The sequence below is a fragment of the Botryllus schlosseri genome, chromosome 1 (genome assembly GCF_051294905.1).
Source record: "Botryllus schlosseri isolate E-star chromosome 1, Bs_hap1, whole genome shotgun sequence".
Lineage (NCBI taxonomy): Eukaryota > Metazoa > Chordata > Ascidiacea > Stolidobranchia > Styelidae > Botryllus > Botryllus schlosseri.
The window spans coordinates 24,717,307-24,741,153 of record NC_137236.1 but is presented as its reverse complement, the minus strand read 5'-3'; the positions used below and the strand labels follow the sequence as shown (position 1 = coordinate 24,741,153).

The 23,847-nt window shown below is 40.6% G+C and overlaps 1 protein-coding gene across 1 annotated transcript; it reads right to left on the bottom strand.

The window, feature by feature from the left end:
- Nucleotides 1-1,927: 1,927 nt before the first annotated feature.
- On the bottom strand, nt 1,928-22,556 carry LOC145441334 (uncharacterized). The gene is made up of 8 exons (XM_080319180.1): nt 22,006-22,556; nt 19,822-20,141; nt 19,562-19,711; nt 18,838-19,011; nt 8,607-8,774; nt 8,174-8,341; nt 2,364-2,531; nt 1,928-2,125 (listed from the first exon to the last, which is right to left on the bottom strand). The coding sequence occupies exons 1-8, from the start codon at nt 22,121-22,123 to the stop codon at nt 1,928-1,930; spliced, it is 1,464 nt and encodes a 487-aa protein (XP_080175306.1). The 5' UTR covers nt 22,124-22,556.
- Nucleotides 22,557-23,847: the final 1,291 nt, after the last annotated feature.

Below are 23,847 nucleotides of genomic sequence, written 5' to 3'. Positions count from 1 at the left end.
GTTCACAAAATTAGGGGGGCGATGATAGGCGTTGAGCTTAAAAAGGGGGCGATGAGTCAAAAAAGGTTGAGAACCACTGCTCTAGTCGAACAGTTGTTACAAAAATATGATAATTATTTATCGAAAGAAAGCAGAAGTCAATTTGACGTCATCTTTCCAGCCTGTGGCAGGCTCAGATGGACTGATATACCGTATGTCTGCCACAGCACCAGCGTCCAAACCAGGCTATCGTTACGTGATAATTAAAGTGCGAAAATTTTAATTTACTACGGCTTGCGGGAGCTATACGATTAGTGGTGCGTCGTAAGTTAAACAACTTTTTCCACTTACGCCTCAACTACAAAATTTACACCGACCTCAAATTTCCGATTAGTTTTCTTTGAATTATTCCACGTCAGAAAAAGTAACAATTATTCACGAATTTCGTTCGCACTTGATCCGGATTTTCGTTCGCACCATTCGCACTACCTCCGTCGTTCGCACTGCAATTCTTTTCATTCGCACTAGAGCGAACCGTCACACAGGCTGAAAAGCACTGTACTAGAGTATCAACCAGACATCAAGAATGAATTAACGGAACGGATGATTACATATTGGAAATCGCGTATCAAATCAGTAATTTGTCTCCAACATAAAATACCATGGGGTTGTGGGCTACTCTTCTGCCATCCCCTATTTACGCTCAAAAATCCTTACTGGAGTGAATAACGATGATGAATACCATGGGGTTGTGGGCTACTCTTCTGCCATCCCCTATTTACGCTCAAAAATCCTTACTGGAGTGAATAACGATGATGCGCAGTAATGAATTCCAATTAGCATGCATAATTGCATACTCAATAACACTGTCCAATTTCGCGGCCCGATTAAAGAACTATCACGAAAGAACGAATATTTGCTCATCCGATTCACAGCAACGATAAGAATTTCTCGGCTCGTGCTCGTCGTATCGACATGTGCAACGAAATAACGTTTTTATCCTCTCTCCCTCTTCGCGTAATGCATAGTGATCATTATTTTCGAACCGTATACAATTGGCCAACAAGGTTGTGCTGATGATGAAATTGCGGGTATGCCGAATATCCACAATATTCACAGGCATATTTCGCATGCCGAGGTACGGCACTCATGTATGAAAATTTAACATTGAACATATGACTGCTCTGCTGTTAAATCCCCAGGAACATGGTTAGTCGGAAAAGGTAGAGCCAAGGAGGAATAGGTTCCTAATTTCGCGAAGGCCTGATATTGAATTATGTGAACTCAGCAGAAATGGTTCTTGCATATATAATATCATTTTAGGGAATACGTCGGAGCCGGAGCCACCCCTCAAATAACTGGTTCCAGCTCCGGCTCCGGCTGAATTTTATGTAGAGCTCCGGCTCCAGCTCCAGCTCCGGCAAAAATGCATGGCTTCGGGGCTCCTGCTCCGAGCTTCGGCTCCAACTCCAAAGCCCTGGACACAACACATACGGCACATAATTGCTCGCCGCAATTTCTGACATTAATTTCGAGTCGACTAAAATAATTAGCGGATATGATAAAAATATTCGAACGAAATATAAACGAAAATATTTGGTTCAGCATTTATCGGAATATGTATGAGTTAACATAAAGATTATAGTTGCCAAGAGAAACGATGCTGTAGAGCGGAGCGACACAATGCTCAGTCAAAATGCATTGGCATGGCCTGCAAAGCGATTACTAACTAGACCAGCAACATTGTAATGTATTAATGGTCACAAGACAGTGATGCTTATCGCATTTTAGGCCTTGTGCTCCACGATACGAATATCATACTGTTCTTGGTCTTAGCTTTTTTGATATTCTCATGGAGGTCTTTTAATCTTGCTCGCAGCCGTCGTTAAGTCGCTCTCACTGCCATGCGCCCGGTCGTTTTCTCGCGACTTATGTATCTCGACTCACGTTACGTTTTCTTTTGACTGAAGTAACTTACGGTAAGATCGGTGTCCTTACAACCGATGTAGAATTCAGAAAGTTTCGATCTAGTCAATTCACAGGTTTGGAACAACATCTCGTTGATACCGATATCCTTGAGTGTAACAGCTATTTCACGATAAACTTCGGCTTGCATTTTAATATCCAATATTTCCAGAGTAGAGAGCTATAAAATAACGAACATTTAGAATAAACGATTGCTTAACAAATAAAGTGGAGGCTATGGTCCTTTTCATATATTGTTTATTCGAATGGTGGTAATAGTGATGTGATTGTACATGGGAAATACCAATATGCCAATCACAATGTTCGCGATGCACCACAGTTCCATTTCCTGTTTTGGGAAATCACAATATAACAATACCAATATATTAACAGTTGTATCGGCAAATTTCACAACTTACCGATTTTTGATTTTGCACGCAGGTTGCCGTAAAGCATCCCAACTTCTGTTTCGTCAAATCACAGTTTCCAAAAAATACTGTCGAACAACCCGTGATACCGGCAATATTCGCGACGTCACTATATACATTTGCCTTCATCGTGCCATCCCATATCGACAGTCTGGAAAGCTGAATAACAATATAACATGGCAACCTCACAGTTGCGATTACTCGAAAGCACATGATCGCTCGCTGCAATTCCTGACATTCATCTCTTAGTCAACCGAAATCATCATTAAATAATGATTGATGCAGAACATCGGTCGATACAACGAAAAAATACTGCACAGTACTTTCATTTGTTTTGCAGCTTAAACTGATCAACGAATTTTCAAAGGATACTAAGAGCTTAGAAACAGAATTATTACAATAACCTAATGCTTTACAATAAATGTAGCTTAAAGACGATTTAATCCCCTGTGTCTTCGAATGGCTAGAAAACGGTGGCGGCTCGTGACAATTTCGGGTGGTGGAGCAAGGGCTGCGAGCGAAATTTTATCAAAATTACGTCTCAATGGCGTTTTTCAACTTAGAAAAGTAACTTTATGATGGTCACATGAATTTCACGACAACAGTGATTTAATCGTAGGTGCCGCGAGAGGTTTGCCGATGTGCCGTGACTTGATGTGTGGTATAAATGTTTTATTCTTTTTTTTATGCAAAGGATCATTTTACAAAATGTACGCGAACTGAGAATCGTCGCTATGCGTCGAATCAATCATCAGGGCATCCTTAGTAGCATGCGTTATGATTTCATGGTAGAGATTACGCAAATCGATTGGCCCTAGTTTTCCTAAGCCCGTCTGAAATGTTTCGTACACGATCCTGGTGTGTTACGACCATGTGATACGCAACCAAAGCGGTGGCACCCTGCGTACTATTTGATCAATGGACAATTTCTAGGCCAGGGGTGGGCAAAGTACGGCCCACGGGTCGCATGCGGCCCGCAACACCGTTCTGTGCGGCCGCGAGAGTCTGATGAAATTTTTTAGAAACATTGCTAAAATGCGTAATAAAAATCGAATTAATAAAGGGACTTGATTAATTTTTTCTTAGTATATTTCACTATGATAATTCTAAGACAGTGGTTCTCAAACTGGTGGACGCGCCCCCTTGGGGGTGTGAAAGCATCTGATGGGAGGGGGGGCGAAGCTGAGCTCAATTCAATTTTTTCGCGCTCTGCGCGATTTACGTCCAATTATCTCACCTTCGCAGTCGTACCTTCTATGCCATCAAACTACCACTTAGGTTTACTAGCATCCTGGTTGCGTTTTGTGATATGACGATTAGTGGCGCGAAATATTTCACCATCATAAGGGGTGGTTGTCCTAAAAAGTTTGATAACCACTGATCTATGAGGTAAATACTTGATATCACTGCGGGATAGCTGCAACGAGATTGACATAATTGGATCACGAGTGGGATTTCAGATTGGCCACTCCATTTTTAATTATTTTACTGTTGTGCTTATAAGAATGCTGCAGGCGTGTCTTAGGTATAGATTCGTTGTCTGCATGCGTAGAATTCGGGTATTTATACTTTATCTAGACCAGGGGTGGGCAAACTTTTGAGCTCGCGGGCCGCATTCAGCATCGGGATCCATTCGCGGGCCGCACTGTATAAAATTTGGATTATAAACCAAAACACAATATTGATACTTGATCATATAGCGACGACATGGAGATAATCTATATGCTTATTTAAAACCAACCAAACATTGCTTTGACGAAATCGTACACGCGTCAGAAGCAGTGGCGAGACTTTACAGGCTGGTCGACCTCAAAAACCAATTTGTCAGAACTATAGGGATGAAAGTCAGTTGTCCTGATTCTTAAAAATGGGATTGAAATTGAAATAGGTGAGCAGCTATCTGTTCATGGATTTGCTAATTCCACTTTTGGGTCGGTTCCAGGACACACAATGCTGGCAGCATCAAAACCATATTACCTTCAACACGCTTCTACTATGTGTAGATCAAAAATATAGATAGCGTTATTTTACGCCAGGGGTGGCCAACATTTTGGCCATTCACGGCCGCATTTCGACTACTTATGTAGCCGACGGCTGCATTCCTGGGCATATTCCTAACGAACGAGCTGGGCGCCGAATAACCATGTTACAATGGCTATGTCTATTTCCGGTGAACTCCGGACTCGTCTATTAAATGATATAGGCTTACCATACGAACCGAAATCACGAGTGCGCACTGGAAATGGGAAGAAAATGTTCATATTCGCGCGGAGCGCGAAAAGTTTTTCAGATTCACTGGTGAATTTCGTCATTAATATAAGTAGTTTGAGATATTACTATCAAACTTTAACCTTTCTCAGCCCATGTGATCAGATTCACCGGTAAAGTTGATGGAGGCGGTGTTTTCCAGAATTTAAGGCAATTTATAAATGATGATGCATATCCGGGTGGGCCAATTGCTGTTAGTCACTTTGTTGCAAGCTGATATTTCTTAACCTCCTATCAGATTGTCGGTATAGAGAGGTGCACACGATTCCGAGTTGGTATTTATATGTGAGGCGCATCATTTCCTCTGCTTTTCGCATCTGTACTGTGGGGCTCTGATGGCAAAGAGCGCTACTATATTAAAATCGAAAAAGAAATTGAAATTGTATCGCGCGCAGCGCGAAGAAAATCTCAACACTAATTAAAATCTTTCAAGAAATCGGGAGTCAATTCGTAAATTCAAATTGCATGTCGGTGGCCGCCAACACATACTAATTGAATTGCGCGTCCACGGCCGCACAAATTTCCTTCTACGGCCGCGGGTTGGCCACCCCTGTTTTACTCATACAGAGAACGAATCTACCTAATACACCCGGGAATCGTTTTCTCCAAGCACAGCACTAAAATTAATAAACGTTGCTGGAGTGGCCAATCTAGAATCACACTCGCGATCCTAATTATATCAATCCCGTTTAGGATTTCTGTGATGTTTAGCAGATCAAACCTTTCAAAATGCATTGGCCTTGAGCGAAGGTCGGGCTGTCGCGCCAGAAATTATACATAAAAATGATATAGGAAGTATTTACCTTAGAATAAACATGGTAAAATATATTAGGAAAAAGTTTAATGATATCCCTGTAGATTTTTAGTCCGCATTATATCAATATTTTCATTAAGTTTCTCGAGACTCTCGCGGGCCGCACAAAACCGTGTTGCGGGCCGCATGCGGCCCGCGGGCCGTAGTTTGCCCACCCCTGATCTAGACATAGTAGAAGCGTGTTTGACGCTAACCTGGTTATGATGCTGTCAGCATTGTATGCCCTGCTGGAACTGAACCAAAAGTGGAATTAGTAAATCTATGAACAGATCGCTGCTCACAGATTTAAATTTCAATTCTGTTCTAAGAATCGGGCCAACCGACTTTCATCTCTAGTTTTGGCAAATTGGTTATTGAGGTCCGCAAGCCTATGAAATCTCACGTGTAAGACATCATCAAAGCAATGTTTGGCTTGCTTTAAATAAGTACATATATTAACTCTCTGTCCTCACTATATAATCAAATATCACTATTGCGTTTTGGTTTATAATCCCGATTTTAAATAGTGCGGCCCGCAAATGGATTCAGATGTTGAATGCGGCCCGCGAGCTCAAAAGTTTGTCAACACCCTGTTCTAGGCTGATAAGGACCTAGTCGCTTCACCTCTAGTTTTCGCTCTAAAGTAAACTGCTGTAACGGCGAACGGAGCAAAGATTAAACACGATTCATGACTTGACCATGACTTGACTCGAGTCAGATTCGAGTCAACTTTTTTGTGAGACTTCACACTAAATTCAAGGCGTGTTGGTAGACACCACATTTCAACATATTTTATGTGTTAGCAAATATTGTGTGTAGAAATGAACAATGTGGTATCGAACTCAACACATATAATTCAGAATTGAACACCACATTATGTATTGGAAAACACAATATTGAAGAACACAGAAAATATGTTAAAATGACTTGACTTGACTTGACTCGGCGCTTCAGAAATGTGGATTGACTGGTGACTCGGAGCAAAATTTACGAGTCAATTTCAAGTCATCAATAAGTAAATGGTGTCGACTGAATCACTGTATCATGTGTATGTTCGGATAATTCCCGATAATCCAGTGACACGAGAGCAACCAGTCTTTCACATATTGTACGTTCCAATTTCACTGGTCCTCCATTGTTATATCACAAATAAACAAAAACGGAATGATCAGAGTTTACGTGGCCGTGGTAGTAGTAGATTAATCTAATAGCTGTTTCTTAGATGGCGCAGTGCCAACCTTTAGCAACCCTCTTGTATGACTTAAATCGAATGAATATAGTTTACTCGTTTACATTCTCACGGATGTGTAGATGACTAGTGTATTGTACCATATCAATTTGTTTAAACTCTAGAGGCTTCATATTCGGCCCTCTGTTTTGGCTGATAAGAACAGACTGTAGCATGTAACTATACAGTTACTCAAGTATTTTGTTAGTGCGATACAACGCCTTTTTGCTTGTATATTTAACCTTATACTCGTTATTTGGTTCAAGATAAAGGTTAATTTATCTGTTTCCACACAGCTGGCAAAATGTTATGACTTTGAATCATCACTCATACTTCGAAAATTCAATTTGACTTCAATTGTGACTTGACTCGTGACTTGACTTGACTTGACTCGACTTGACTCGAGTCACTTCCAAAAATCGAGTGACTTGACTTGACTCGAGTCACCTTCGAAAATCGATTGACTTGACTTGACTCGAGTCAAAATCTGCAATGACTCGAGATGACTCGTGACTCGAAGGTAGTGACTTGACCCCAACACTGCTGTTAGCTGACATCAAAAATGAAATAGACAACACATCTGACAGGGGATTGTAAGCAAATGGTTTGTAGGCCACAATTTCACAGTAGCTTTTCGGCTTTAGGTATGAATAATTATTATCCATGGCGATGCGATTGGTTAACTATGAATTTCCCGAAAGAAACTCATAATATTCGTCACAAAATCATTATATTGCTGAACTACATTTTCATGTCCTGATCTGTGTTCCAAGAATTTTTTCAGCAAATACTCATGCTCACAGAAATTTGTTTTTTCTTGCATGTTGCTGTGAAACGTTCCAACTTTTGTTTCGTCAAGTCACAGTTTCCGAGAACTACTGTCGAACATCCTGTTATACTGATAATATCCGCGACATCACAGTAGACATCTGACATCATCGTACCGTCCCATATCGACAGATTGGAAAGCTGAATGATAATGAAACTTCTCAGTATTGATTACTGGAGAACACATAATTACTCGCAGCAATTTCTGACATTAATTTCGAGTCGACTAAAATAATTAGCGGATATGATAAAAATCTTCGAACGAAATACAAAAGAAAATATTTGGTTCAGCAATTCATCGGAATATGTATGAGCTAACATAATAATTATAGTTGCCAAGGGAAACGTGCTGTAGAGCGGAGCGACACAATGATCAGTCAAAATGCATTAGCTTGGCCTGCAAAGCGATTACTAACTAGACCAGCAACATCGCACTGCAACGCGGAAGTCTTAATGTATTGATGGTCACAAGACGGTGATGTTTATCGCATTTCAGGCCTTGTGCTCCACGATACGAATATCATACTGTTCTTGGTCTTAGCTTTTTCTGATATTCTCATGGAGGTCTTTTAATATTGCTCGCAGCCGTCGTGAAGTCGCTCTCACTACCATGCGCACGGTCGTTTTCACGCGACTAATGTAGCTCGACTCACGTTACGTTTTCTTTTAACTAAAGTAACTTACCGTAAGATCGGTGTCCTTACAACCGATGTAGAATTCAGAAAGTTTCGATCTCATCAATTCACAGGTTTGGAACAACATCTCCTTGATACCTGTAGCCTTGAGTGTAACAGCTATTTCACGATAAACTTCGGCTTGCATTTTAATATCCAATATTTCCAGACTAGAGAGCTATAAAATAAAAAATATTTTGATTAAACGATTGCTTAACAAATAAAGTGGAGGCTATGGTCCTTTTCATATATTGTTTATTCGAATGGTACTAATAGTGATGTGATTGTACATGGGAAATACCACGAATGCCAATCACAATGTTCGCGACGCAGTCGCAGAATTCCTGCTACACCACAGTTCCATTTCCTGTTTTGGGAAATCACAATATAACAATAACAATAACAATATATTAACAGTTGTATCGGCAAATTTCACAACTTACCGATTTTTGATTTTGCACGCAGGTTGCCGTAAAGCATCCCAACTTCTGTTTCGTCAAATCACAGTTTCCAAAAAATACTCTCGAACAACCCGTGATACTGGCAATATTCGCGACGTCACTATATACATTTGCCTTCATCGTGCCATCCCATATCGACAGTCTGGAAAGCTGAATAACAATATAACATGGCAACCTCACAGTTGCGATTACTCGAAAGCACATGATCGCTCGCTGCAATTCCTGACATTCATCTCTTAGTCAACCGAAATTATCAATAAATAATGATTGATGCAGAACATCGGTCGATACAACGAAAAAATACTGCACAGTACTTTAATTTGTTTTGCAGTTTAAATTGTTCAACGAATTTTCAAAGGTTGCTGAGAGCTTCGAAACAGAATTATTACAATAACCTAATGCTTTACAATAAATGTAGCTTAAGTCGATTTACTTTTTTTGTGTCTTCTAACGGCTAAAAAACAGTGGCGGCTCGGGACAGTATCGAGTGGTGGGGCAAGGGCTTCAAGCGAAATTTTATCAAAATTACGTCACAATGGCGTTTTTCAACTTAGAAAAGTAACTTTATGATGGTCACATGAATTTCCCGACAACAGTGATTTAAACGTAGGTGCCGCGAAAGGTTTGCCGGTGAGCCGTGACTTGATGTGTTGTAAAAATGTTTTATTCTTTTTTTTATTCAAAGGGTCATTTTACAAAATGTACGCGAACTGAGAATCGTCTCTATGCGTCGAATCAATCATCAGGGCATCCTTAGTAGCATGCGTTATGATTTCATGGTAGAGATTACGCAAATCGATTGGCCCTAGTTTTTCTAAGCCCGTGCACGATCCTGGTGTGTTACGACCTTGTGATACGCAACCAAAGAGATGGCACCCGGCGTACGATTGGATCAATTGACAATTTCTAGGCTGATAAGGACCCAGTCGCTTTACCTCTAATTTTCGCTCTAAAGGCAACTGCTTGAACGGCGTACGGAGAAAAGATTCAACACGATTCTTATTCGCACTTGACCTGACTAATTATCCGCAGAAATGACTAGAACTCGGGAGATTGCGTAAGCCTAAGTGGAAAGGTCAACGAGTTCGCACACATACGCAATTGTTATCTCATAGATCGGGCCTGTCATATTGAATCCAAAACATCATTTTTAATGATCTTTGAAGAAATAAGGATAGCAGCCTTGGAAATTCGATCTCGGAACAACATATAGGAGATTTTGGCCTTGAAACTGGAGACTGTGACACAACACATACGGCTTACTGTCTTACTGTCTGCTGCGAAATCTCCGTTGGAAAATATTTTACCGAATAAATACGTGAATGAAAGCCGTAAACTTAGTACACTTTTACATGAAATCATCGAGAAGTAGCATACGCAATCTAATGACCCATTCCGTCATGGTACACTGTCAAGATCAAAACGGAATGAAGAACACCGACCGATATTTGAATAAAATAGATTGAGGAATACGCCGATCGAGTGATCAGTTGTTAGCTGACATCGCAAATGAAATAGCCATCACATCTGACAGGGGATTGTAAGCAAATGGTTTGAAGGCCACAATTCCACAGTGAAATGAACATTGAAGAACATAAACTTTAGTAATATTTGAATGCAAACCGAGAATCTTACATTGAGTGTCAACGTTGAGACTTGTCGCCACGTGTCATACTAAAATCAAGACATTCCTTTCAAAAGGTATGGAGCATCGTTAAAATCGATTGAGACCAGTAGCGCCTTTGGCGTAAATCTGTTAGCGATAAATGACGAGTCGACTCTCACTCGACCGAGGAAACGAAATTACCACCCACGTAGTTCAGTGACAAACTTAAAACTTGTTACAGCGGTCTATACTAACATTAAGACTTACCGTACCAAATGTCATGACCGATCTCGGTATTGAACATTGTCAAAATCAATGGAGACCAATACCAGCTTTTGAGGAACATCTGTTTGCTGCACATGCTGGATTAGCACACAGTGAATTCGGGAACGAAATTACTACCCTAGTCTTCAAGTAGCAAGCGCGAAACTTGAAGCAGTGTTAAATAACACCTTCACGAAATAACATACCAAGTTTCACGAATTACCATGGTTCAAGACACCGTCAAAATCGACCTATACCGGCAAATGTCGACTCAAGGCATATGATGGTAACCAAGTTCATATATAGATCAGTGATGAGCGGAGACTGCTTTTCGAGACTCCGAGTCCCTCCGACAACTTTAGTCACTGAGGCAAAGTCCCTCCGACTCCGGGGATCTCAATCCCAGACTCCGAGATAACCCGAAGAATCCTGTCCAGTCTCCAAAACATCCATATCGGTAGAGGTAGTTATTCAAAAACATTGTCGAACAATCCCAATCGATGCTTTCGATAGCCTGTCTGATATTCAGACCAGTTTTTTTAGTATCCGTGAATTGCCGAACAGTCACAACATTACTTCTGAGAGTCAAGTTCTCTCCGACAAAATGGACAGTCAAGCTAATAGAACTGCGACCCTTTAGATCGGTCCACATATCTGTGGTGATGCCAGCCAGCCCATAAGACTTGATAGCAACTCTTAGTTCCTCTGACAGCTTTTGCTTCAAAGACGAAGCCTCCTCATGCTCATCCAACTTACGTTTCACCGTAAATCTGGATGGCAAAACGTCTTCTGCACTCACTTTGCCATGCATTGCCCCTATTTCGATCAAGACATCAGCCTTCCCCTCAACAGAGCTCAGTGGTCTCATATCATGAGCTACAAAGGAGACAACACCACGGCAAACCGGCACTTCTGCATTCTCCACCCGGCGATCAGTGTTCCCCATGATCATCTTCTCCTTTGATTTCTTGCTTACTTTTTTGTTGGAAGAAAGAAAGGAACTTTCTTCAACTGCGATCAATTCTTCTTACACGCTTCGATATGTCTTCGAAGATGCGACGTACCACTTGTCAACTTGTGATGCTTTAGGTCAGGGGTCGGCAACCTTTTGATAGTCGCGGGCCAAATTTAGAGTGCACAACATTTTGGCGGGCCGGAATTTTTCTTAATACTATATTTAACGCTCACGTCGGTATATTACCCTACAATGCTGCAATCTCAATCATACAAATCAGAAAAAGAGCAAAACACATGTATTTACTCTTCAACAACGCAGGATAAATGTGACACTTGGCGCAGCTTGCTTTGTGAAAGGTTTTCAACTTCTGGTAACGAGTCAGATGAAGCAAGAATCAGGCCATGTTCTAAATGGGCATAGGAATACGTGATCTTATCTTGCTCTTCGTGAATTTCATTGTTGAAAACTATTGGTCAGATGCGTACGTGCTACCAAAGGTCGATGCCATTTCTTTTGCATTGTTGGTCAAGCTGGGATGAAGATCCATATCGAGAACGTACTCTTTGTCAAAGTCATTCAGCGATGTGCTCTCTGTATGAAATTTGTCATTCAATTCAACTGCATCGCATTTCAAATGGGCCCATTTGAAATTTTCTGGCAAAGGTATTGGCGTCTACACTAAACGGAATACTGAGTAGTCAGAATTTATTTTGTACAGAACGAATGTCGGAAAAGCGAGTGCAAATTCAGTAATTAAATTTCGTATATCACAGTTACAAATGAATAGTGCTGGTACTAGGTTTACTCTCCTCCATTATAGGAAAGTGAGCATAATTTTATTTGTACTGTTGACTTTCCCAGAGTCGCAGTTTTGTTGCGAATGCGTCTCAACATCTCATGTATTTAGATGTTTCTCCCTGAAGTTGCAAATTCAATTTGTTTAGATGGGACGTTAAATGCACTACGAAAGCGAGATTAGATACCCATTTGCGATGACAAGATTATGAGTCGGCTATGTTTGTATTTCATTTATCAGTTCATACAGTCGTGCAAGCATAGCTTCTCGACTTCATGCGCGAACATGGCAAATATACAAGACATCGCCATATTGATGCTCTGCTTCTAGTAATATCTGAGGTAGGCTAACTGTCGGTGATTCAGTTCGTGAGACAAAATAAGCTTTCACCATTGTGTCCAAAACGCTATTCAGGTTTGTTGTCTTGGCGTAAAATGTCTTCTGGTGAATTAAACTACAGATGACTAACATACGGAGGCTAGTTATCTATAATGAAACAGGGAAAGTTTGAGATTTGTCATTGCATCTGAGCAGAGGAACGACACCTTTATTGTCGCACCCTATCTGAGTGGCAAACCCAAAAGTATGGTATACCTTCGGTTGCGCGATACACCCGCTAGATAAGCACTGGTCTGGTCTACTCTACAGACATTCTCCATCTACTACTTTAAGTACGAGGTACGCTATTAGTAAACCGCCTACGTACCAGTTTTATGGCGTAACAATAGACTAATACGACGTAGGATACTTTATATCGGAGAAATGCCTCAGTCTTTCCAAGCAGTGCTGCACTGCAGATTGGAACTCATTACGAAACCGCGGGCCGTATTCTTGTGGTAAATAATTATTTCGTCGCGGGCCGGACGATTTCGCTTGGCGGGCCGGATCCGGCCCGCGGGCCGTAGGTTGCCGACCCTTGCTTTACGTGATCATTGCAATTTTGACATCTCGCAAACCCAGTATACTGGCCATTATTATCACGCAGCATCAGAGTGAAATCCTTCCACACGTCACTCTTTTTCTGCGTCTTTGTGGGTAACCCACTTGACGTCGACGGTGCTTCAGCCATTATATTAGAACGACGAAGGAAGACCAATCAGTTCGAACTAACTACCACTAACACCACTGAAATCGACGATCACATCACAGGTTTCAGTAAATTAAGTTCCGCATCGCCATGAAACAGTTGATGGACAGCACTACACTAAACATATATATGATGCATCACTGACGCACCGATCGACGCTCCTTGGAGTTGACTAAATGACTAGTGACTTCCAATTTTAAAGCTGATACATGGTATCTGAAATTTGGAGTCTGAGACAGACCAGCAGCAGAAACTTGATTGCGGTGTTGATTTTTCTCATCACATCAAAGTCATTTCTCAATCAAACCAAACATTACATGACGAAAATTCAGAAGAGTTCTGGATGACTGATTACGTCAATCAATATTGAAGTTTCCAGTAGTTGCAGACGGTTGTAGTTATTTAGTGTGGCTGTTAAGAAATTCGGAATATTTTGTTGTTACAGGGTGAGATCAGCTTACCTTAGTGATTTATGTATTGTTGAAGTCTTTAAAGCGGGCTTAGATGCTGGTATGCCTATGTGAGCGGATCTTATTAGCGAAAATTCGTCGCAATGTCATTAAATCATTGTAAACATTGCATAAGTTATTATTGTTTCCATCCAGAAACTTGCTTGTTGTATGTATATTTCTCACAGATATAAAAGTTATATTGATGTAATACTTATTATCGATATCTCTCACTGCCAATTGCAAGTACGACGAAAGTTGCGAAAAGTTATCACAAAAGTGGTATCGGATATTATCTTGTTTCAACTGATACCACATTGGGAATACATTTTCACAAAATGGACCTATTACTATGTTGAATGTCATCAGGGTAGCTAAAGGTTGTACCATAGGGAAGCCCCGCTGTATGTTGCTGATTGTAAATGTTTCGCACAATAACTGGGGTGGCATGAAATCAGTCACGAAACAAATACGCAAGGAGGGATGTCACTATAGAAGACTGCAATGACAGCAACGTGGAAGATTCTGGAGATCTTATCTCATAATATGGTGACATTCAGCTGTGGATTCAAAGACTGCATCTCAAGGCACGGAGCAAATGATGCACTGCGAATGATATTGGGTGCCTTCAATTTTTTGAACTACAGACACTGACTGCTCAACGAAAATGCCTTACTAGATCACTGGGTTACTCTCCAGTCCCCAATTGCAGTACAGATGGCTGATTTTTGTGCACTTGGCAATCATTTTTGCATGTTACCCGTCATATTACAACTTTACAAGGTGTCAGCTGTCTGTGTTTTGGTTTGTAATCAATAGTGTCTTCTGGTCAGAGCTATCGAAAGATATCGTGGGCAAACTTACAACACTCCGGAAAACTCCGGACAAATATCTGTAGTAAACTCCGACTCCACTCCAAGTACCACAAAATTGGCAAAACTCCACTCCAAGTATCACAAAATTGGCAAAACTCCGCTCCGAATACACTCCGACTCCGCTCCGATGCTCATCACTGATATAGATACGATTGCTACATCACACCTTAGGGGCAACAAGGCAAGGTTGCCTCCACTTGCTCGGTAATTTTATGAATAGGAGAGAGTAAGTCACCGTTTCTTTATTGTGAGTGGTTTTGAGAAAACAGGCAGTGAGAGCTTGTTATGAGCGCTACCGGGGCAAGCCCCGGCTAGGCATTCACAAAGCAAAAGCACAGAGGTGAATTCGAATTTCGCAGAGCCTTCGCTATATATGGCCATTAGGGCTGTTAAAAAATAACTTATTTTTCTGGATTCCAGTGGTTCAGTTATCAAATTGTCAGGTTACCCTAAAATTTGGTTCAATTCTAACAAGTATAGGGCTCCGCAGATCCAATTAAATATTTTAATTTAAACAGAAAAATTAAAAAAAAAATCAAATTTTTCTGTCAACCCCATGAAATTGTTTTGCTGTCTTCAGAGACGATGCAAAACAAATTTGACTCAATTCAAACTAGTAGCAGCGAAGTTATTGGAGTTTTTCGTTGATATTTCTCGGATTATCCTTGATTGGAAATTATCTTTGTGATAGATTACTGCTGAAAAATTAGAATCCCACCACCGGACAGCAGGTATATTAATTTAAAATATGCCATATGTCTCATAAATAGATCAGCTAAACGATTTTGACAATTTTAGCACGTCGGATTTACAAATGTATCTAATATACTCATGAATTTTCTCTGTTCCGAAATGTGCTCTATATTATAGCATATAAAGATAAATATAAGCTGAGTCCTTACCTTAATAGCATGACCGCGACAAAATTGTAAAATCATGTCAACGTCTTTGTCGGTGAGATCACAGTTAGATAGACCCAGCATCGTGAATTTGCAGCGCCGGAAAATACCTAAATAAGCTTCAACTTTTTCACACGTAATTGATTTATCTTCAATCGTCATTTGGTCAACCTAAAGAAAGTGTTTCGTAGCATAATGGAACAAAGCTGAAGAAAGCAGCAAAGGAATATGTGGTATTATAGGTAGTAATAAATAGCATAGCATAGATTCATGAGAATATAGTTGAGTCTACTAAATTCCTGATTAATTCTCTTTGTACCTTACGCGCTGTACAAAGAGATCAAGGCATGAATATTTCAGAACGAACGAACATAGAAGTCAGTTAAATGAATCCAAATACACTTGGCCACATATAAATATTAATAAAATTTAGACATTTCCCCACATGCCTGAGATGAAGTGCTTCAACGTGTCGACTTATGGTTCCGTTGACGTTTGAATATTATAATATTTTGATTCCTCGCTCGCTTGATTATTACCTACAATGTTGTTGTCATATAAATTCTGATAACAAATGGTGGCGACATTTAATATTTTTATGGGTGAGCGGTATGATTATTAGATGAATTATAGACCACTACATCTGGTGCTGTGTGAGCTAGCGGAGACAAATGATCCATGAGAGGTTTGCAAACGATGCTCTAGAGCAGGGGTTCTCAACTTCTCTTGTGTAACGGGCCGCATTTCAACAGCAAAAGACGCTGCGGGCCGCAGAACAATATTCCCGTGTATTTGTGGGCTACAATTAAATTTAGGCTACTGTAGCCTATTTACCACTCGTATACGGGCATTTAGTACATTTTTATGCATCATTAAGAATCAATGGACAGCGCTCATAAGTTTGCAGCTGCTGCTTATTGTGAGAATACATATCTTCCAGCGCCGCAATTAAATCCCTTCATGCAGCGTGCATTGCATTCATTGCCAAGTCGGTACATGCAACTTGAAACCCTTCCACCAGAGAACCGAACTCTCTGTTTCAATGCTTGAGTGAGCAATTATAAAATTAAGGTAACTTCTGCGTTACAGAGGCCATTATCACACTGAGCTCTGAGTGATATGAGAGGAAGTCTGGCGTTCGGGGCCATTTCTGAGCAAACCAATCAACCATTCTCTTTTCCTTCCATGCCTGGGGCCCTACATCAACAGTTACAGAGTTAGCTTTCCAAGTTAATATTTTTCGCTGGCCCCCTCACAACTTTTGCCCAGCAAGCGTTTCCTCTTCATATATGTCCAGGTCCACTCCGATAAAATTCAACCAGAAAATTAGTTATGCAATGTCGGTGGATTTGTCCGAGGTTGGGTTGAAGCAGTCTACGCGGCAACGTGTTTCAGAACATGCGACCGACTGACATTGACGTAACTCGTGTGGACACGATTGAATCAGACGACTGTATCTTCGAAATTTGTCAGGTGATATTGTCTTTGCTGCTAGGTTCCGGAAACAGCAAATATTCGCACAGTATGTTAAGGTCTTATTGAAATCGCACCTTCTGTAGCAGATTTCTAGGATTTAGCGATATTCCAAGTAATTTTGAACGATGCGTCTATGACGTTGTCGGCGATCTCAACAACTGTTCGCAGTGAGTCAAACACTCTTCAAAATTGCAGTCCAACTACGTAGCGGGATTCTCTTGAACCAGAGTCCAGCAGAATACCGATTCAAAACAATAACAATCTGAAGTCGAGCATATATCAAGAAACGAGAGCAGATTAAAGCAGTGGTTCTCAAACTTTTTCAGACACACCCCCTTTTTGATAGAGAATAATTTCGAGCCCCATTATCGTCATATAACAAAATGCAACCAGAATGCTACAAATGGCTAGTTTGATGGCATGGAAGGTTATGACTGTTGATGAGAGAATTCTCAAATATGAAATTCGGACTATACACAGAGAAATAACTATGAACTGAAGACAAATTGCGCGCAGCGCGAAATTCTTTCCAGTTGACCGCAGGGTCGCACCCTTTTCAGATGCTTTCATGCTCCTAAGAGGCGCGCCTCCCAGTTTGAGAACCACTGCATTCAAAAATTAGTAATCAAACGAAACAGGGACGGTGCGATCAAAGAGCTAAGTATCTAAATTAATTTGTTACAATACCGTGTCAGCAATGATTGAGTTTATAATGAAAGATGTCGCGGGCCGCAAAATAATCGTCGGCGGGCCGCGGGTTGAGAACCCCTGCTCTAGAGCAGTGGTTCTCAACCTTTTTCACCTCGCAGACCGGTAAATTTTCAAAATATATCTGGCGGACCGGTAGACTTTCCAAAATTGAAATCAACCCAAAATATAATGTATGCACCGTTTGTTTGCAAGTATATGGTGCTACAGAGTGACATTAGAAGGGTTTTGATAGTAATTAATTATGTTCGTGATTGCATCCATGGGATTTTACGGTAGTTAGTCTGCTACGTCGACGTAAAATTGCCGTGTCCAGATAAACGTGCTACCGCCGAGAGTCATTTACAGTATATCGCGCAGAAGGCCATGGATTTAACCGACCACGCCCACTCGAATAATATTCTTCTCTTTGGCAATATCACGAGAAGAAGCGTTTCAGAGTCGAACCAAGCATCTTATCGTGCTACCTTGCTCATTGCACACTACCTCCGGACGTAAGCTACTATGGCTACTACAAATACAATGGGGCACATGAAAAAATCGGAGAACAGCTATACTGGTCAGTGGTCATCCACAAAATCCGGGCCCCCACAGGGCGATACGCCACACTGCGCGGGGGGTCGCCACTAGACCCAACAGTTGGATGGGTTTTTTAACCAGTATGTGTGAGCACATTCATTCTACTCAGTGTACGTAGAGAGTTTATATCGCCTAATTGCGCCAATCGCGAGAATTTGGGATCATTCAAGACTGAATCGGTCAATAATATTGGTAATTGCATGTATCCTATATTGTTATAAATTTTTATCCTCTCATCAGAATTGTCAGATTTTGTGGAAGAGCTGTCGTCTTGGAAGATTTAGGGCACGTAACAAATAATAAACATATTCGTACGGGCCTATTGAAATAGTTACTTCGTTGCATGTCAATATATTGTGACCTACTGTCTGCTGTATAGTTAATAAATATTGAAGTCTCCCATGCTTACTAAACTAAAAGCCGCAGACGCTTCCAACTTGGTATATTTTCACTAGCAAAAAAAAACATACAACATGGTGCAATTTAGTAGTAAGATTGAATAATTGAAATTCTCACCTTCCTTGTCATCGGTCCACGAGATGAAAGAACATCTTTGAATTGTGATCCAATTATAACAGAATTTATGTTCAAACGCAGATTTCGTAATGAGTGTATCGACAGAAATTTGAACAAACATTTCAGCGTGTCAATTTGCGTTATTCTTAACAAGCCAAGGTTATACAGGTGAATCTGAATTAGATGAAGATAATGTTTTAATCAACCAGATTATATCATATTTGTTCTGAAAGTGGATTCCCGTCGTATGAAAACGATATTTTCATACTTTTTTATATTGTGGTTGTCTAGGTTAACTTTCTTGTGTAGGCTACTATAGTCAATGCGTGACACGTGCAAAAAAGTTGGTAAGACAATATCCAAAAGGATAGACGGAGGGAGAGGGTGTAGGCATCCGACATTATAGTAAAGATGCCAAACTACAAGATTGTCATCATTTACTGGATTCGTGGATATGGTTGGGTCACTGGCTTGTAGAAGTCCTAAACCTAGCCATACCAATATTCCGCCTGCATAGGTCGTATATTGTCAGTGTTTGGTTTTGTTAAATCAATTGCCAATTTTAACGATAAGGGTATCCGTGGGTTACCCATATTCGGAAACAGTGTCATTCCATTCACAACTGCCGAACCATTATTAAATATCAGCATTTGCAGATTCATAGAATAGTCCTTTGCCAATGGCCCTATCTATGTCTAACAACGAAAATTGTAAAATGGAATACCTGTGATCTTTTTATCCAATCAATGAGAAATAAAAGTTTGACATCATCATCGCATCGAAGGCGGACGTACCATAATTTCGACCGGTTTAGGATTGTCATCACATCAGCGAAATGCATTTGTTTCACGGAATCCATAATCTCGTAACCAGCCTTTTTACAGGATATAAGCTTATTGAAAGCAATATATCATAAAGAAACAATTTTGAAGAATAAAATATAAATTTACCTACGAAAACTTGATTCGATAGAATTTCACATACCTCAAAAATATCAGCAGATTCGTGACAATCTTTCACATACAATATCATCGATGGATCAAGATCGATTTGCTCTACGAACGTCGTTCTAAGGGGAGATAGTCGTTTTATCATTGTTATTAGTAGAATTTGGTCAGTGTGAAGCAGGTCTCCCGAATTGATGATAACTCGTTGAACGTGTCGCTTCATTTTTTTAATGGTGTGATCTCCGCACTCGTTCAGGAGACGAACAGTTGAGATATTCCGTATTGTACCATCAGTTACCATGTTAAGAAGTTCTTCGAACAACATCTCGCGACAATCCCTGATTGGGGTTTTGCGACCTGCCAGTAATACAGGGCCATGAAAGTGTTAATACTGATGAAGGGAAACGATTTATTGCATTTGAAAGCGCAACGCCGTTCAAATTCTACACGCAAACATATAGTATGACGTCAACCTTAATTACAGGGCTGCTGATGGGATACTTTATCATCTAATAAATCACACAAAGAGTATTGTGAAACGTGGCTATTTGCCATGGTATGAGCGGATTCTACCCTTTCAAACTAATATGTTCAATGCATATAACATACCTAAGCAAATAGTCAACTTCGACCGAGTATAGAAGGCAGTTCCTGTATAAGAAATTATCCTAATATAATTTTAGCTATTATCCTATAGTTAAAATAGTTTAGGTAAGGTTTACTTTGGATTGGTGGTATCACCGATCTATAATATTTTGCTTGGACTCGGTTAATCTGATATTCGAGGGAGCAAAATGCCGGTCATATTAATAGTTAGGGTAATTATCTTCGTAGAGCAGTGGTTCCCAACCTGTGGTACGCGTACCACTAGTGGTAGGCGAACATCTTTCAGGAGGTACGCGAGTAGATTATTTTTTTTTTTCGACGGCATAGAGTTATCAGTTCAGTTGGGGTTGAGTTAAAGTTTTTTGAAGCCGTCGTCGTCGTGGGTAGGGGCAATCCCGCCAATGACGGCCTACGGCAGGGCTGGCCCAGATGCGACCGCATGCGGCCATCGGCATGAAATTTGAATTTACGAATTTACTCCCGATTTCTTGATAGATTTTAGTTAATCGATAGATTTTCTTCGCGCTGGGCACGATTCAAGTGTCTTCATTTTTCGATTTTAATATAGTAGGGCCCTTTGCAATTAGAGCCCCACATTTCAGATTCGAAGAGTAGAGGTAAGCCTAAATGATACGCCCTATATAGAAATACCAACTCGGAATCGTGTACACCTAACTATACCGACAATCCTGATGGGAGGTCAAGATATAACAGCATGTAACAAAGTAGCTAATAATAATTGGCCCGCCCGAAGATGCATCATGATTTATAACTTTCCTTAAATCTTCGAAAATACCCCCTCTACCAACTCTACCGGTGACTATGACCACATCCATGGACTGAGAAGGGATAAATGTTTGATAGTAATATGTAAACTATGTATATTATTCACGAAATTCATTAGTAAATCAATAAATTTCGCGCTCGGTGCGGCAATTCGTGCAGTCCCATAATATCACCAGTGACCACTCACGATGTTGGTGCGTAGCCTATAGCCAGCCTATATCATTAAATGGATTTGCCCGGAGTTCACCAGGAACAGACATAGACACTCTAACGTCGGCATTTGGCGTCCAACTATACTTAATTACGACTATGCTCTGGAATGCGGCCATGGGCTACATGAGCAGGTAACATGCGGCCGCGTGAATGGCTAAAAGGATGGCCAACCCTGACCTACGGGGAAGTTATCTAGTCGTAAAGTATTGGAATTATTATTTCTTACCTAACCAAATTCCGTTTAAATATATTTGACCACAAGAATTCCAAATGGATCGATTACAGAAATCATATACTGCACCTTAAAATGGACAGTTTATTCTCTATTTCGCTGCTACGGCAGCTCAACGCGGTGAAAACATTTTTGACTGCCTACGGCGCGCGTAACCTATGTAGGTGGTACGTGAGCACTGCATAAAACCTCGAATTGGTACACGGGGTGAAAAATGTTAGGAACCACAGTCGTAGAGAAACAGTATTGCATCTTACTGTCACCTTTCTGGAAACATGGGGAGGTGAGTAGTGCATTCTACCGTCACTAAGACCCAAGCGAAAACACGGTGAAATATATGGAAGAATATAAGCTCATTCGGATAACACGGACACATAAACTTACCCGTCAGGAACTTCCTCATTTGATTAGTGACTTTATCATTGAGAATCAATCCGTAAAAAAGTTGTCTAGTCAACTCCATTCCATTCTCGTTTAGATCATTCGAAATGAATCTGTTCATATTCGATCGGTCGAGACTAGCGACATGAAGTGCGCAGCAAAATTCCTGGACACATGTTCAAGAAATACGCGTAGAATGAAAGAATATTGGAGGCCAACACGTCCGATTTCGCAACATGGAGGAAAAATGAAACTTTTCAATCAACAATATTTCCCTATGCAGGGGTCGGGAATCTTTTTCGCCCGAACTGCAATATTGGCCCTATTTTACCATTTCAACTCCCAAAGAGCCATACATGTAAATTAAATGTTACGTCACAATTTCAAATATGTGACGTCATTGTATCACTCATTCGAACTATCTACATGGGATTCGTTGTCTGCGACACATTTACAGTGTAAACACTCGTACTAATGATGCTGGTTGCCGTATTTGAACATTCGATTCCTGAGTTAAATAAATATTTTGAACGTGACATCTTTTTCACCGTATTAGAGTGATATTTTTCGGAGCTTAAGACAATGAGCATTTCCAACGGACGTTGATAACAGCAAGCGTTTTTTTCAGTCAACACGTGTTTTGGTGTTACTGATATCTTTGTTGTCTTGGTTGATAATCATGAGGTTAAAGGCTTCATACAAAATTTGAGACTTTCATCACTTATAAGAGAACATATTTTCGTTGTGATGCTCGTTTTAAATGAGAGAATGCATGATCACATGCGCAGGCGGAGTCAAACATGGTCACCACAGCAATATATACCCAGCTTAAGGTATGTTAATTCAGGGACGTGGGGTCAGTGGTTGCAAGTGACAAGTAATTTGAGTTTTTTATTGTGAATGTCACTTTCACGGCAGTTCATTTCTCACCGTAGATCAGAAAGACAATGCGTATATAAAATCTGCATCATCTTACAGGCGTCATTATGTCTACTATTCTCTTTGAAGAATCAACGTATCGTGCAATCCTAGATTTCGAGTCGGGTTCATCGAATATTGTTTGCTGGCGCGGCAGCAATTTCATGATTTTCAAAAGGATGGTACGAGTCGCTAACGCTGAATACGGCATTGTCTTTACCTCTCAAAGATATGTTATACTACCAGGAGAATAATTAATCTGGTCCTGATGAAAATTTACCAACAAGTGGCTCCAATATTCACAAATTCAGTACAAAAATTAAAATTTGGCAAAGAGCCATATCTTATACTCAAAAGAGGCATATGTGACTTGGAAGCCATTGGTTCCCGACCCCTGCCTGTACCACGGGAAAATCACGACCTCGAAAGAGCTATAGTATCCCTTCGCGATTTATTAGGAAAATAATACGCATTCTTCATCGAAATAGGCATTTCAGCACCTTCCATGACCTTGCCATGACACATTATTACCAAATAAAACCACCGCGGAATAATCCCGTGATTGCAATCTGAGCCCATAGTACAAATGTGACCCTGGAACCCGTAGAGGAAAATGATGCGTCCCGTGCAGAAATGCCAATTTATAATAGCGTATGCAGGTTTACCTTGGTACGTTTGGACGATTCCAACATATTTTGACTATATAGAAGACAGGAGGTCGCGAAAAAACAACATAAAACAAAGTAATAAATAACAGGCACCACAGACGATAATTCGATATCCCATATATTTTCGAAGCCAGCACCTCCCGCAGCTAGGGAAGCGAGTGGCGCAGTGTGCGTTAGTACGAGTCTCGGCTCTACTAAGTTTATATGTGTAGAAGGTTTGTCTGGACGCCACATCGCTGACTTCACTGCCGTAGCAGTG